The 17,930-nt window shown below is 34.5% G+C and overlaps 1 protein-coding gene across 4 annotated transcripts in view; it reads right to left on the bottom strand.

Moving 5' to 3' along the window:
• Positions 1–17,930, bottom strand: part of CNTN1 (contactin 1) — a 349,722-nt gene that overhangs the window by 159,598 nt on the left and 172,194 nt on the right. For all 4 annotated transcript variants that reach the window (XM_077870439.1, XM_077870441.1, XM_077870440.1 and 1 more), the window contains 2 exons: positions 5,262–5,394; positions 3,514–3,546 (listed from right to left, as the gene is read on the bottom strand). In XM_077870439.1, coding sequence (XP_077726565.1) covers positions 3,514–3,546; positions 5,262–5,322 — 94 coding nt within the window. In that variant the 5' untranslated portion in view covers positions 5,323–5,394. The remainder of the gene's footprint in view (positions 1–3,513; positions 3,547–5,261; positions 5,395–17,930) is intronic.

The raw sequence follows: 17,930 nt of genomic DNA on the forward strand, positions 1-17,930 counted from the left end.
TGGCAAATTTGTGACCCAACTCTGGACATTGAGGTATTTGGAGATCTACTGAGAGGTATCTTGCTTTGAAAAAATAGATATAAGGAAAAAAAACACCCTTTTCACTTACAGATTTTTTTTTTAACTTTTTTACTTATTTATTTATGATAGGCACACAGTGAGAGAGAGAGAGAGAGAGAGGCAGAGACACAGGCAGAGGGAGAAGCAGGCTCCATGCACCGGGAGCCTGACGTGGGATTCGATCCCGGATATCCAGGATCGCGCCCTGGGCCAAAGGCAGGCGCCAAACCGCTGCGCCACCCAGGGATCCCCACTTACAGATGTTATTATGCCTACATGTAATATCTGGAACTGCCATACTATTTCCAACAGGTCAAGCATAAAGCCTGAGCATTGGCCACTGGGTTCACAATGTGTACATCCTGGTGACATGGACAAAGTATGTTTGTTGAATGCTCATGTAAAAGTCTGATTGAAGTAGGCTCAAAGGGAAATATTGGTCAGAGAATTGAAGACAGAAAGCATAGTCTATTTTTTTTACTAATAATATTGAAAATAATAGTTAAGTGGGATATTAGCTATAGGGTGTGGGATTTTCAGAGAAATGATTTTTTTATTTTTATTTTTATTTTTTTTTTTAATTAATTTTTTTTTATTTATTTATGATAGTCACAGAGAGAGAGAGAGAGGCAGAGACACAGGCAGAGGGAGAAGCAGGCTCCATGCACCGGGAGCCCGACGTGGGATTCGATCCCAGGTCTCCAGGATCACGCCCTGGGCCAAAGGCCCGCGCCAAACCGCTGCGCCACCCAGGGATCCCGAGAAATGATTTTTTTAAATGAAATTACTACAGAATGCTTGTATGTTGACAGCAATAATGCAGTAGAGGGAGAGACTGATGATGAGGAGACACAAGGGACAATTGCTGGAGCAATGAGCTTAAATAAGCCAGATTGGATAGGACAAGCGTAGAGGTGTAGGTTTAGTATGGTGACATCATGGGTGAAACAAGCAGGAAGACAGAGTGTATGAGCATAGATGTAGGAGAGTAAATGTGATAGTGTGAACTTGTGGAAATTCAAGTTTTCTCTAATACTTCTGTGTAATAAGAAGCAAAGTAAGGATGACAAGCAGCTGTTGGAGTTTTGAAGGGGAGGGAGTAACTATGACACGATCTAGGCTAATGAGAAAATGAATTCACTGAGAAAGTGAAGTATATTTGCTGGGCAGTACCAGCTGTTCATTTGAAATTAGCAGTTATGAATTTAACTTGATATCAGTCAGCATAAATGAGTTTTTTTTTTCTTAATGACAATTAGCTGGATGGTCAAATAAGTTTAGGAGTATTTGGATATTTTACAACTCTTCTCTCCTCAGAGATTCACATAACTTTTCTCTTGAGTGATAGTGTTGGATTGTACCCCCACAAGTCCTAATCCCTGGTATATCATAATGGGACCACATTTGGAAATAGGATGTTTACAGAAGTAATCAAGTTAAAGTGAGGTCATTAGGTGGGCCCTAATCCAATATGACTAGCTACCTTAAAAAGAGGTAAATTCAGACAGAGGCAGACATGCACAGAAGGAAGATGTGAAGAGACATGGGAGGAAGACATACATATGAAGAGGAAGGTGGACCCTTAAGTCATTTTGTCATGAGCCAATGAATGTCCAAGGCTACCTCAAAACTGAGACAGGCAAGGAAGAAGATTTCTCCTACAGGTTGCAGAGGGAGCAAGGTCTTGGTAACACCTTGCTATAGATCTCTAGCCTCCAGAACATTTCTGTTGTTATAAACCACCCAGTTTGAGGTACTTTATTACAGTAGTCCTGGGAAAGTAATACATGTATTATACATATTAGGTAAGTAGTATACTTATTACTTAAAGTTAATAATAAATTATTGTACCTTTATGAACTAGCCTTTCCCAAATTTATTTAACAATAAAGTCATTTTTTTAATGGAATTCCTACTAACATCTTGCTGCACAAGTGTTTTCTAAAATGTTTGGAGAAATCCTGACTTCATACAGCCCATATTTCTCTGCCTCGGCATTTTTATTTATTCCACTTCCTTTATTTGGAATTAGCTCCATTTCTAACTTTTGAAATACTTCAAGACTTACTTATCCACTACCCCGTCACTAAATATTTCTTAATTCATCAAAATAAATCTTTTAAAATGCTCATTATATTTTTCTTATAAATTTGTTACCTTCTTATTTATCTTATTTCCTAGTATATGGTACAGTTCTCTAAGTTAAGCAGCCCATCTTATTACTCTTTATATAGTATACATGCAGTGATTCGTAACCCACGAGTAGAAATAGAAATGGCTTTGTCAGAATTCATGCTAAGCCTTTCCTTTCCTATAATCCTCATTGCAACCTATAAATGGAAGTTCTTTTGACCTATGCTAGCATGAATATCCTTGATTTGGCATGCAAGTTGTAACACTAGATGCTCAGTGATTCTTTCCAATTTTTCATTCTCCTACCACTATGCAGTGGCTTTTACAAGTTACTAGTTTTAGTATGTTCACTAAGTACCTATTATGTAGATCACAGCGCTAGAAGCTATCATCACATTCTTTTTTTAACCCTCACAAGGATCTTGTGATTTTTGCATATGGGGAAGTTGAGGTTCATAGAAGGCGAATAATTTGTTACAAGATCACATTGCCAGGTTGAAGATACAAATCCAATTGTTCTTACTCTAGACTCTATTTTCTCCAGTATCCCATGCTGCCTCTATTTTTGGCAAGAAATGTTCATGATTGAAGTAGAATGTAAACTAGCAGAATTACCAGTTATATTTAAAAAATCATAAACAATAAATTCTGAAATATATTTGGAGTCCTAATTAAACTGAATCTTTAGGTTTTACAATCATTAACTTTAGTTCTATCTCTTTGAGCAAATAAGAGGCTTTCAAAAGTAAGTTAGGTATTTACAATTTTTAAAATATTGCTTCAAAATATAATAGCATAGAATTGTTACAAAGCATGCTGGAAAAAATACAGGTCTCATGGAATATTTTCTATCTGCCACAATCCTCTAAAAGCATATTTGTTTGTAGAGTATCACAATGCACCTTAATAGTAATTCAATTCATTTTGACAATCAAAACAAGTTGTCTTATGACCCCAGATAACCACCTTACAAAATCTCTAAGTGATCTAATATCAATGGTTTACCTTTAAGTTTAGAGAGTTAATAGCTTTTTTAAAAAGATTTTATTTATTTATTCATGAGAGACACACACACAGAGACAGAGACAGAGACAGAGACAGAGACAGAGACAGAAACACAGGCAGAGGGAGAAGCAGGCTCCACACAGGGAGCCCGATGTGGGACTTGACTCCAGGATTCCAGGATCATGCCCTGGGCCAAAGGCAGGTGCTAAACTGCTGAGCCACCCAGGGATCCCCAAGTTAATGGCTTAAAGTAGAGATGAAATATGGTTCATTCGAGAAAGCTATTTTAAATAATTTACCCTTTCATCAACTTACCTCCATGACCATATCTTCTGTACCATGTAAACTCTAGGAAAAAAAAAAAAAAGCAATTTTAATCCCAAAGCAGCCCTTTAAAAGTTGTGGTTTCAAACATTACTCAAATAACTGAGATTCTAGTTAATAAAATGACATTACTGGCCCTTTACTATTACAGTTGATATATCATTCGGTTTGCAACTATTTATTTCATATCTTTGCATTTTATAGTTGTGTAAAATTTGTGGTCAATAGGTGGGTGGGGGGATGGGGTAAATGGGTGATGGGCAATGAAGAGGGCATGTGATGGAATGAGCACTGGGTATTATACTATATGTTAGCAAATTGAAATTAAATTTAAAAAAATGTAAAATAAGACTTGTAGTCAATAGAATTAGGATGAATTTTTCAGCACTAATAAGGTTATTATTTTATTCATTCATAAAGATAAGACTTAGTCACAATTACCCTACCACAAAATTTTCTTTATTATATTTGTATAATATGTATATAAATATGCATGTACTTGTGTGTATATAATTCCTGTGGTTATAACAATGTTGTTAAAATTCTCAAGTACTGATGAAATTATTATATTTTTGAATTATGAAGTCATCATAATAAAAATTACTCCCCAAAATAAAATAGAATTTTTATTTTCTTAGTAATAAGAAATTCAATAGAATGACTAGCAGGTTTATCATTAAAACAATCAGTGGGAAAGGAGAAAAAATGAGTGGAAAATATCAGAAAGGGAGACAGAACATGAAAGACTCCTAACTCTGGGAAAGGAACTAGGGGTGGTGGAAGGGGAGGTGGGTGGGGAGTAGGGGTGACTGGGTGATGGGCATTGAGGTGGGCACTTGACGGGATGAACACTGGGTGTTATTCTATATGTTGGCAAATTGAACACCAATAAAAATAAATTTATAAAAAATAAAATAAAACAATCAGTGGGGATTGATAAATGAAGGATAAAAATCCATCTATGTCTTGAACTTAACATCTCAATAAGCATTAGAATTAAGGTAATTGAGATGAAGGTATTAGAAATATTGATTGTTAGAAAACTTGCTGCCTTCAGATAAAAATAATGCATCCCCCTTGTAGAAAATTTTTCTGAATCCTACATTTGAAAGACAGAGTTATAGTATTTCTCCTAAAACCAGAGCACTTTAAAAACTGTTTTGTTATTTTTAATGTCCTTGAACACATTGTAGATTATTCTGAAATTGTTTTTCACAAGTTGACCAGCAAGTAATAAAAATTAGATTAAATTAAAAACAAGAGTAACAAAAGTTTAAAATGCATTACTTTATAATTTTTTGACTACATTATACTTTTATTTATGCTATTGAGGCTATTTGAGTTTACTGTACTATATGCTGAAAATACTATCTAATGGTGAGCTATTGTATATTTTTTTTACAACAGCACAATAAATTATGTCAATTTGTCAAGACTGGCCATAGCAGGAATTTTTATTCCCCAGCAACTGACAAATGCCATACATCAAGGATATTTTTCTCTTCCAGAGATTCACATTTCAAACATTGCCAGTATACTACTATGTAAGACTGATTAAATCTTGTGAAATTTTACTTGAAAAAAGAAAAATAGGGTCAACTTTAATATACATTTATGTGTACAACACAGATGTCAAAAATATTAATTTTAACCTCATGTACCAGATTTAATAAAGTGAATACACACATATTGATAATATTGACATAATTCATGGAGAATATGCAAAGGATATTTCTTACCTGATAAACAGCTTGTAAAAGATATTATCACAAGGTGACTGACCAGCAACCACATTTTCATCTTGTTTGGAGTAAAGGTTAGTTTTGATTTTCCAAAAAAGCTTTGGGTTTATGGTAGCTGGATAATAAACACCTGCATCAAAAACAGAAAAAAAGAAGAAAAAAAAGGAAAAGAAAAAGATACAATAGGGAAAAAAAATAAATGCTCATCACTTGGGGTCAACAATATTATCAATTTTATTTTAGTTTATGTTTATTATTTATAAAATAAATTTTAGTTTACTTAAGTATAATTATAAGCACCATGTTTTATGAAACAAGTAGACTTAGTATAGAGGTTTATCAGCTGCTTCCAGTATTAACACTATATGAACATGAACAAGTAACATGATTGACATGTTCTAGTTTTTACTCTAACAATTGAGCATAATAGTACTTTTTCCACAAATAGCATAGTTATAAAATTTCAATTTTGATCAATTTAATTAAAGATCAAATTTAACTGAAGGGCTAGCAGGAAGATTCAATTAAAGATATGTTTGTAAAAGACCTTTGTAAACTTATAGGCGTATTACAAAAGTGATATGTTTGGATTACCAATTGGTGGCTGGTGGAAAATCTTTTGCCAGAAATGCTAATTTTAAATGCTAAAATATATTGACTAATAATACATTCATCCGTCTTTCTCTGCTTCCTTTTTTTCATTTATTCATTCAACAAAAAGTAAGTAAGATTTTTATGTGTCAGGAAAGAAGAATCTAGGTTTTGTGGAGACTTATCTTTAAAAGTTAGAGAGCTGTATTTAAGGACAAAAAGACAAAAAATACTGATGTAAACTAAAATACAAACTATGCAGTAGTCTAATTAAAATACCTTGCTTTAAAAAAACTTTTTAAAATTTTTATTTATTTATGATAGTCACAGAGAGAGAGAGAGAGGCAGAGACATAGGCAGAGGGAGAAGCAGGCTCCATGCACCAGGAGCCCGACGTGGGACTCGATCCCGGGTCTCCAGGATCGCGCCCTGGGCCAAAGGCAGGCGCTAAACCGCTGCGCCACCCAGGGATCCCAAATACCTTACTTTTATAAGTTTTAGAAAAACTTAGGATCATGTGATTATACTGGCGAGGCTTCACCCAGCAGGGTCTTGGAATAGCCTCACGTAAGGGAGGTACCTCACAATTTAAGCTTCATTATCTTTGTGGTAACTCCATTTCTGTGTGCAAGTATATAGATAGAGAAATCAGAAAGAAAGACATAGTAGGCTTGCCCATAAGAAATTTGTTTCTCAATGGGAACACACAGATGTATACAAAAATCAGTGTGATTGAATAGTTGTTTGGGCCTATGTGTTATTAAACTTGAAAACATAGTAATTATTTAAATTGGAAGGACTGTAAAATATATCATGGTGTGAATGGATCTGACTGTGGTAGACAGTGCATTATGGTGGAGGTATTATTATATTCTTAGATTTGAGTCATTTGGTGACTTTAGAACCCAACTGCTTCTTATATAATGAACATTGTGACATTAGGTATTTTCTTTCCAGAATTGTTTTCATACTCTATTTTAATTTAGATTTTACATTCAACTCTATGTCCTGAGATTTTTCAATGTTATTTGAAAACATCACTTAATATCTTCCAAAGTTGGAACCTATTGTGCCCAGTTGAAGAGGGCTCAGGTTGTGATCACACAGTCCTGGGACCAAGTACTGCATCAGGCTCTCCACAGGGAGCCTGCTTCTCCTTCTATGCCTATGTCTACCTTTCTCTGTGTGTCTCTCATGAATAAATAAATAAAATCTTAAAAAAAAAATAAATGCCAGGATCACTTTAGACCAGTTTCTTTTTCTTGGACATATGTGAGAAGGTGAGAACTCTTGGTTTGTATAAATTATATTTTCTGGACTCTTAATTTTAATGTAATTGTATTTCTTTTACTAAGAAGACAGAAAAATAAATAAATAAATAAATAAATAAATAAATAAATAAATAAATATTGGATTTAAATAGTTCTGAGTTACCTATTACTGTTATAATTTGAGAACTCTAAGCAATTTTCACAGATATTCAACTTTGAGAGCAAGGGATGGAGCAGCAGTTTTGATATTGAATGTAGAAGAACCAGCATTGACCAGATAGAAGAATAATCAGGTAAAGAATGAAGAAAAATTTCTGTGAAAGTTTATAATTTTGATGGAGTATGTTAGTGAGATTTTGGTTTATTTATCTCATTAACTTTATAGGTAGTATCAGAAAGGAGAGCGGGTCTAAAGAAAAATTAGCTGTACCAACAAAGAACAAGTGATTTCAGAAAATTGGAAATAAGATACATAAGAATTTTCTAGGTCTGGGATGTCACTTGACATTTTCTCCTTAGGTAACAACCACAATATGTGGGAAGGTGTGGCAAGGCATGGTCAAAAGAGAACAAGGGGAATTCAGTCAATATCTGGCTGAATTTTGGCCTATCCATTTTTTATGCTAAAATATTTTTTATTTGTCATATAACTAGATTCTCAAAACAAAAAAATGAATTCCATCTCAGATATTTCAAAAATTCAGAAAGTCCTCATATAAATTTGGGTGGACATATTAAAATAAAATTATGAAATTTTGAGTTAGGTCCATTAAATTTCTCTCTTTAGAAAGGGATGAATAGGAGAATGTATCCAGTGGAATTAGAACTCATCTTAGCTCATGCCAAATTTGGATATTGTATTATCTAGGCAAGTCACAAAACAAGAACTTTCCTTACTTCCTCTATCAGAAAATGCTAATCAAAATCTGCTGCAAAGCTAAAGCCAGTGCCATTAACCAGCTTTTAAAACTATAGTTGGGGGTTTTCTCATAATTATTCAAAACTGCTTAAGATTGATCTATGTATGAGCATATGTTATCTAACAAAAAGACCTTATCCTTATTATATTTTCCAAAAATTAATTATGCTAGTAGATTTGGCTACTGGAACCAGGGCCATAGCTCAAGTCTAATGGTTGAATATACCAGACATATAAGGTTTTGCGGTTGTTTTAGATATTACTACAATTAGTGATAAATTACTCATGTACTAAATAATGAACTTTAAGATTTTTTTGTAATGTAATCTTCATTTTGTCAAAGTTTTCACAAATAGCACATGTACAAACACCCTAGGTACTTATTATGAAATGTCTCTCCACTAATGGCAAAGCCTTTTTTTATTGTAGTAAAATATATATAACATAAAACCTACTATTCCAACTATTTTAGAGTGTACAGTTCACTGGTACTGTGTAAATTCATATTGTTGAACAATCATCACCACCACGCATTACCATAAGGCTTTACGTCTTTCAAGACTGAAACTCTGTACGTATTATACAATAACTCCCCAAGATCTCCTCCTTCAAGCCTGTGGCAACCAACAGTCCTCTTTATTTTTTTTTATCTTCCCTTTTGCCCATACCCCAACATCTGATAACCTCCACACCTTCTGTTCCACCCTCTGTTACTATAAATTCAGCTTTTCTCACTCATTCTTTATTTTTTTATTTTTTTTTAATTTTTATTTATTTATGATAGTCACAGAGAGAGAGAGGCAGAGACACAGGCAGAGGGAGAAGCAGGCTCCATGCACTGGGAGCCCGATGTGGGATTCGATCCCTGGTCTCCAGGATCGCGCCCTAGGCCAAAGGCAGGCGCCAAACGGCTGCACCACCCAGGGATCCCTCATTCTTTAGCTTAAAACTTACAGCAAGTTATTAATCCCTGACCTTGGTTTTCTTCATATATAAAATACAGAAAGACTATTTCATATGACTATTATAAGAGTCATATAATATTGTGCATGTGAAATATTTACTATGAAAGTATTTAATAAATATTAATTTATTATTCTAGTAAGCCACAGGCCAATCAGGTCAGGGAACATGCCTCTTGTTCATTGTTGCTTTTATAATGCCTGGCACAGGGATCCCTGGGTTGCGCAGCGGTTTAGCGCCTGCCTTTGGCCCAGGGCGCGATCCTGGAGACCCGGGATCGAGTCCCACGTCGGGCTCCCGGTGCATGGAGCCTGCTTCTCCCTCTGCCTATGTCTCTGCCTCTCTCTCTCTCTCTCTGTGTGACTATCATAAATAAATAAATAATTAAAAAAAATATAACGCCTGGCACATTGAAGTCTCTCAACATACATTTATTGAATAAATGGAGGAATGACTGAGCTATTCCATAACTATTCTGAAGCACTCACCATAAACAAACTGAAATGTAACTTTAATTCCGTAAAATAAGGGTAGGGTGGTGAATATAAGTAACAAGGAATGTTGACTATTGGAGCTTAGCTTTTTGTTAGGGATTACTGCTGCTTATAACATAGTCTAGAATATTCTAACTAGCAATATTTTAAGGCATTTTTTAATATGCACTTTGTTGAATGTTGTTGGAAATCTGTCTTCTAATCTGAATATTCACACTGGAGTCAGAAGGAAAAGTTTTCATTATTTTGAGCATGTCTGTGTCATACTATGCTATCTTTTCCCTCACTCCAAAATATTGCCTATTTCAATAGGACAGTGAGTCATCAGCCTGACAGCATGTAATTTATTTCATTTAATGGGTTTCTTGCTGTTCAAATATAAAAGCATCTTTCACATCTTGTCCACACATTTGTTTTCTGCTAGTGATTTGTTCTATTGTGTCACCAGTTATCCTATCATTTGTGACTCCCCGATCACATTCCCTCAGCAGTGCTGCAGAAAGGAGAGATGGAGAGGCTGAGCCCATTCTTGCTAATGCAGAAGAAACTGCTCTCCTTACTTTACTCCGGAGGATATACCCCTCAGTAATTCACATCTCACCTCCCAGCCCCCACAGGCCTGAAAGCACTACAGCTAATGAAGTGGCAAAAGAAGAAAACAAACAACTCTAACAAAGGTGCTGCCATTTATAGGACCAGACTTTTTTTCTTCTCTATGGAGAAGAAAATACATAGTGATTAAAAGCAGGAACCAGGGATGCATTCCTGTCTGTGAGACCAGTTGTGCTGGCCAACTCCCTGAAAGTGTTGGCCTTTGGAGTGCATTCAGAGCCCTGTGGCTTCTCTACTCAGTGGAGGCCTCTCACCCAGAAGAGCAGATGCAGCATCCCCCAAACCATCACAGATATCCAGGTGTCTAGTCACTGCTGTAACCCTGACATGTGTTGGCACTACCTTAATCTCCGAGGGAATTCAACTTCTTTTCTCCAGCGTCCTTTACAGTATGCCCTAGTCACACATTAAAACAACATGTGACAATGAGACAACATAGTATGGCAATTCTATGTCTTCCTTCCTTTTCCTCCTTTCTTCCCACGCTTGTTTTTCTCCTCACCTCTTGCTCTCTACTAGATATTCATTTTTCTGCTGGCCAGACACCATCTTGCTCTGGTGTCTGTCTTAAGTTCTAGCATAGGCTAAGCCATATACGTTATTCAAAAAAGCTTCAACAATACATTAGCAAGCATTTAGCCAATAACAATTATTTCCAAAGTCTTTAGTACTGCTATATAACTAAAGGATGTACGTAATTAAGGCCAGTACAACTAGTATTCCATTCAACTGATAGTTATACAATCATTTACATTGATAGAGGACAGAATTCTAGGAATATTGATAAAATATTAATATATGTAATCAAATGGTCACATCTCTATTTTCTAAAGAAAAAAGACATTTGAGGGGACCATCAGGAGTCTATCCTGATCTATCCTCAACACTGCTCATGAAAGGCCATGTTAAAGAATATTTATTTATGGTGCTTATAATATTTCTGAAAAATATTTGCTGTTAAGCACTATTTCCAGAACACAGAGGAAGCTTATTGGAATCAAACACAGATTAGTCTAGGTGAAAAGATACCAATATCTCCTATTCTACATTTTAAGGGACATTTTATCCTCAGACTCGTTTTGAAATTCTGCTTTTCCTATACAAGTGATTTAATATTCCTGAGGGGCCCGTTACTCAGTCTGTAAAATGTAAATCCAAGGTCCTTCCTTACAGGATTGTGAATACTAATACACGCATGTATATGGATACATGTGTGTAGGTATGTGTGGGTGTCTAAGTAAAAGCCTTACAACATATATACATAGTAAAAGTAAAGAATTTAAGTGCAAAAAATTAAATTTTCGAGAAATAAAATTAACTTTTGAACTTAAACAATACTACCCCTTTACAAAGAGGATATTATATATTTAAGCTCATTAAACATCTTCATATCAATATTCTATCTCTTCAATTAATCCAGATGAAAAATAACTTAAAAATAACATAGGTGACACATCTCCCTGTAGCTGAATAGTTGAATACTTTATATGTTCTTCTCCAGCCTCACACTGACTTCTTTCAACTCTAGCATCAAGTTATTATTATTAATCTCAGTTCAATAGGTTTTCTGCAAAGTCGTTAGCAACATTTTAGCAGCTTACTACTATGATCAAATATACTTGGTAAAAATTTCTAAAGAACTTGCTATTCAAAGCCAAAGAATACAGCACACACTAAAGGAAAATGGCCCAAGTTTTAAAAGTGACTATAAACAGTGTCCTTTCTCAGAAAAGTCATACATTGCACCATTAGCAGGTAGTGCATAATATTCTTTAGATTGCAACCATCTTAGTTCCTGAAATAACTCAACACTGATTTTGTCTGAAGTATATGTAAAAAAAAAGGAGGAATACATTTCAAAACATTTCAATAAATGTAACATCACCAGATTGAGAAAAATGACTCAGAGGCTGCTCAGGAAAAAAAATCTGAAAGCATTTTGAAGTTATAGATATTAATTGAATGCTGACAGCACAGCCGGCATTTTACAGAACAATTGACTGCTCACAGTTTTAGATAATTGGGTTTATGATTAAGTTAATTACCCATTTATTTTTAAAATCATGTAACACATGCAGAGGAACTTAAAAATAGTAGAACCCCTGTTTGTGATATTTATAGGACATATTTTTCACAGGCTAATTTAAGCCAGTGATGTCATACTAAATTATAGTTGATGAAGTCATGTGTATTCATTGAGGTGATTTCAGGAAATCATCACTTTAAGGTAGTAAATAGAAAATCCTACATATATTTAATCTTCCATTTTAGGAGCATGTGTATATGTGTTTAGGTATCTCTTGAAATTTGAGTTAATGCAGAAAGGCCCTGTTGATTCCAAACTATCCCCCCTACCTCCCATGAAAATGACATGGTATCAATTCTACCCAATTAATTTGCTTGAAATTACCAAATTGAGATACTAATGAAAAAAATGGAGATAGTAGTCATGATCAAATCAGGCAATATGATTATGTAAATATTTGCAATTGTAAGCATTATTGATTCAATCAATGAGCAAGGGAGGAGCTGTTTTATCAAGCAAGATTTAAAACTCAAACATATATTTATGAGATTCCACTCAAATTCTTTCCTATCAGTGTGTTGATATGAATCAGTTTATTACTCAAGGGCAAATACAACTTCTATTCTACTTTGAATATAAAGCTACTTTTGGCAAATAATTGCTATTCAAAATAACAGATGAATATCAAATAAAAGGTGAAACACATTGGTGAGTTTTAGTATAGGTTTGGAAGGATACTGGGAAGCAGAACTGATCATTTCTGCGTTGTCAATGATTTATATAAAGGATCAGTGGAAGCAACTGAATGGAGCCAAATCATGAGAAGGAGTGTTGAAGGTAACAGTGTAACCTCAGTTAATGGAGAAAGTAAAGGAGCAATAACAAGCATATGTGCTGCAAGTTTTATAAACTACTAAGCTATATTTCATCTCATCTGATCCAAGTAAACGTCTCTGAGATTTTTAGAAATGAACTGAATCATCAGGATCATGGGGATTGCCCAAAGATACACAGAGCCAGGGTGTGAATCCTTCTATTCTAAACAGATTTAAAACCTATACTCCTTCATTGTTTATTTTTTAAAAGATACTTAGAATGTATCCTTGTTCTTGATTACAAGAAAGGATATTGTGTATATTCTATGACCAACATATTTTTCAAAATGCTAAGTTAGTGCTTCCCAAAATATGGGCTAAGGGCCACCTACCTTAACAACATTTGGATTTACTTGTTAATAAAATAGATGTATGAGAAACTCCCAAGAAAGTCTCTGAGGAAATAACCCAAGTCTCCACATTTTAATCAAGCCTCCCAGGTAATTTGTAGGCTTACTAAAGTTAGCAAGTATATTAAGTAAAGGTCAGAATATTTCCAACACTCACAGAGAACAATCAAATGTGTCTTGAATTCATTAGGCCACATGTTTAACCAGTGCACTCTAAATATCAGAAGATATGCAAATTCAATAGTTCACCTCTTAAAATGATGTCTGTACTGTACTTTGTTGTGGTGTTTGGTCTGGGTGAGAATTGGATATCCTGTATATCTGCATCTGATTTACTTTACCATGTCATAATGAATAAGGTATTTTGATATATTGCTTTGACTAATACCTGGAAGGTTTCCTACTGTTAAATGAGACTTATTGGACTATAATGACATGATTGAATGTGCTGTTAATTTCTCTTATTGCCCAACGGCAGTTCAAACTGATCTGAGATAGCTGTACTACTACTACAAAGAAATGTGTTCCATGATACCTTCTCTGTGAATCGTATCTAACAATCCAAAACAGGATTTAATAAGTCTTTGACAGCAGAAAAAAATTCCCATGCCAGCAAAACAGAACTTTCAAACTTCTTTCCCTTTTTCTCCCCCACGAATTCACAAAAGAACAAAACCTGAGAAGAAACCATACCAGACTGAAGCACTCACTCAAGTTACACTGGGAGTTTTAAAGACCTCTGGGCTGTAATACTTCCTTTGTATGACTTTATTCCTCTGTAGAGATGGCCATGTCTAATAAAAAGGCTTCACTGCTACCAACACTTTCTTTTCAAAAGTTCAACTTGAAGCCCTTCTCCCTAATGCAGCTGCAAAGGCTCAAGATGTCTTCAGCTGCTCTTGCTGTACAATATCTGTATGTCTTGTATGTAAAAGAGCAGGTATTTATTATACATCACCAATCTAAAGGCATAGAAAATTTCTTACTCGGACAAGACCCACCCATAATTAAGGAACAAGGCTGATGATCTTATGTCTCCTATTACCTGCTGTTCAGGTAAAGAGAGATACCATACAGAAGGAAAGAGCAGAATAAAACCTTTAACATTCTATTTTTTAAATAACAGGGAAGAGTCACCAACTATAGGTCATTGCATCAGTACTTGAACAGATGAGTGATTCCTACCAAAATAATGTGGGCCCTATTCCTGGAAACGATATGAGAATTATTTTTTTAAATGCATTTCAATTCTATTAAAACAATTCAACAAGTATTTACTTTTGGAACACATATAAAAGACTATCTGTGAATATTTGTGCAATTTAATCAGACATCAGTTTTTATTGCATGCTATTCTAAGACCAAGAAATTTGTTTCATTTTCTTTGAAGATTATAAAATAATGTAATCATACAAAGGTAGCTGGATGGCAATTTTTAATTATTCATTCATTTTATACGTATTTATGAGCACCTATCAAGTCACAACATTTTGTAGCAGCAGCAAACATATTGGTGAATCAAAGATACACAGTCAGTAAGAGACTTTCTAGATTTAAATGCCTCAACAGTAGCTTGTCTCATTCCTTTCTCTATACACTATATTACCTAACACAAAGCATTACATGTTGAAGGCACTCAATATCTGTTGAATACATTTATGGAGTAATTACTAAATCATTGGTCTGTATTTGACGGGCAGATCCATGCAAGCAGGACGATGTGGCAACATTAAAAGCATAAAGTAGGAAAGTAAAGGGTAAATTCAGACAAGTCTGCAGAGTTTAATATGGCCAGGGACTCATGGAAGCATTAGAAAAAGATAAGTGGGAAGATGAATATAATCCAAATTATAGAACCTTAAATGCCAAGTGTTGAACTTTTGCTTCCTTCCACAGGCAGTCGCTGAGTTTCCCTTGCTGAATTGTTCTTCAGGAAAATATCATCATTCTCTTTAACCCTAGGTACTTTCGATGATGAACACTATGTATTTCAGTCTCTTTTTCAGGTTTGTGTTTACAGAAGAGATATTGGGAAAGCTCCCTAACTCCTGAATTTTGATGCCCTTGTGTAGAGGTTTCAGATTTATAGCAACAACATGGTCTTGAGGTATAAAGAGTTTTATCTTTTTTTATTCAAATTTGTATCAAATATTAATTACATTTCCAGTAAAGTAAAAGTGGATACATCCCGCCACTTACATATAACTGGCTGGTGCAAAAACTGAAATCTAACAGAAAGGGATTCTATAGTTTCTGATAATAACTTTATTCTTTCTTAATATAAGTAATTATTTCTTTATATCAAATTTAAGTCATATCAAACAAGAATTTATTGAGCATCTACTATATGAAATGGCCCAGACGAACCCCAATTGGAAATAGAAGTGTAGGCAAATTCTCAAATTTCAGAAACTTAAAGTCTAGTTAGGCATTAAGAATAGAGTAAAATCATTGGATCTGCCTCTGATCCCTGTTACCAAAAGTAATCTGTGCCATAAGTTTATTATTTCAATGAACACATATCCAAATACCTGAAGCTCAGTGAATAATATAAAATTTAATTTGATTTTCAAGAAAGTTAACTCTCTTGTACTCTCTGCCACAAAATTTGTCAATGATACACCATCATTTCAAATTCATTCAACAAGTATCTATTGAGTATCTATTTTATGAATTATACTATATATTACACCAGGCTTTAGAAATTATAATATTATAGTATATTTTATACTTTATAATCATATATACTATAAATAATTATCATTAGAAATACTATAGAACTTAAAACATTAATTAAATAGTTCTTAGCATAATAGTTAAGGTAACCACACTCCATTATCTCTCCAAGCCAGGCTTTGCTCTGAAGTTTAAGTATTAAGTAATATTCAAATGAATCAATGATGTAGTTATTACTATTAACTTCAGTTTATGGGTGAGAAAACAAACGTCTCTTCTATATTTCAGACCTAGACCAAGCTTTATCTTTATAGGAAAGTCCATCCTCTGGCAATCTCATATAAGGTTTTCTCCATTCTCTAAAATCATAGAGCAGTTGTTTGACTCATTCATGGATTCCTTATTTTAAGGTTTTGTGTATCTTTCAAAGCAAGGCCACTTCCAACTGAATATAGGGACACTTTATTAGAAAACATATTTGAAGACAATTTCAAGGGTTGAGAAAAAATTATTTTGGAGAAGTGGTTTCTTTGCCAAAATTTGGTATTTTGACAGGTCTTTATGGCTTATGAGGATAAGTATAGCAGAACATCTGACTGTAAAAATGTCCTGGAAAGTCTGGGCATATGGCAAGAGCATTTTAGATTTTATATTTTTAAAAGTCAATGAGATTAAAACACAAGACTGTAGACGCAGTCAGAATTCTTTCATATGGTTATTTCAATTGGGGACGTTATATGAGCAATTGGCAAATGGGAATACTATTACGTACTTGTGAAAATTACATGAAAAATGTACACAAGACACCTGTTTTAGTTTTTCTTCACCTCTAACTAGATTAGATGTTACTGAAGAAAAAGAACATGTCTTATACATATTTTCATATTCCTATTTGGTGCTTAAATACTTTGCACTGTGTGTGATCAATAAGTACATGTCTGCATGCATTTGCATGAGAGTGGGTGTGTGTGCTTAATGCCATTGAGGATATATCATAGAAGAAAGCTGATAATTAAAAGAAAAAACAACACCCTTGAATGGCTATGTAACTGCCTTCTTTTAGAAGCCTTTAAGCACAAGAATCACTATTAAACAAACAGTTTATATTCTTTTGAGCATAATTCCAGGCATTTCAACAAATGGGAAGAATGATATGACACCATTTCTCTTTCAAGATCTAATGGATTCTCTAATGCTGTGCAGTTGCCAATTTGTACTGTAGACATATAAAATCAGTAATTTACTTAGCAAACATAGAAACAGTTATATAGGCAATTTTATTTGTTTTAAAATATTTAAGAGTCTATCTCGTACCCTGTGTTAGCTCCTTAGATATTCAACAGACCCAAGGTTTATGATCCTTAGCTGCAAGGGGGTTCTGGACCTGTGAGAAATAAGCATTGCTTGGAAGGAGGAGATGAGGGAGAGGAAGGAGGTGAGGGGTGAGTTCTCACCTCTTGGTTTGCCCATTGGTGTGGAAGATGTTGCCACTTGACAAAGGGGAAGCAGGGTTTTGGTGGAAAAATAAGTCGACCAGAAATTTAATTTTGAATATGTGGTAGGTTTCAGTTTCCCATTATACATCCAAGTGGAGATACCAAGTAAACATCTGAATAAATGAGACCAGAATTTGGAGGGTGTTGGGGTTGGGAATAGGTATCTGAAAGTGCTTACATGGAGATAACAAACATTTGAAGCCCAGTAACAGCTAGAACCTCCAAATCAATTTGCTTTATATAATGGAAAAATGAAAGGGAAATAAAAGAAATAGAAATATAAACCTGAAATGATTTTTCCCCCATCATGGCCCTCTCACTGACTAAAAACATAAAATAAGGGAAGAAAGCAGTGACAGCTGTATCTATTGGCAGGAGCCCTGCAGCCCTTTG

The sequence above is a fragment of the Canis aureus genome, chromosome 25, assembly GCF_053574225.1.
Source record: "Canis aureus isolate CA01 chromosome 25, VMU_Caureus_v.1.0, whole genome shotgun sequence".
NCBI lineage: Eukaryota > Metazoa > Chordata > Mammalia > Carnivora > Canidae > Canis > Canis aureus.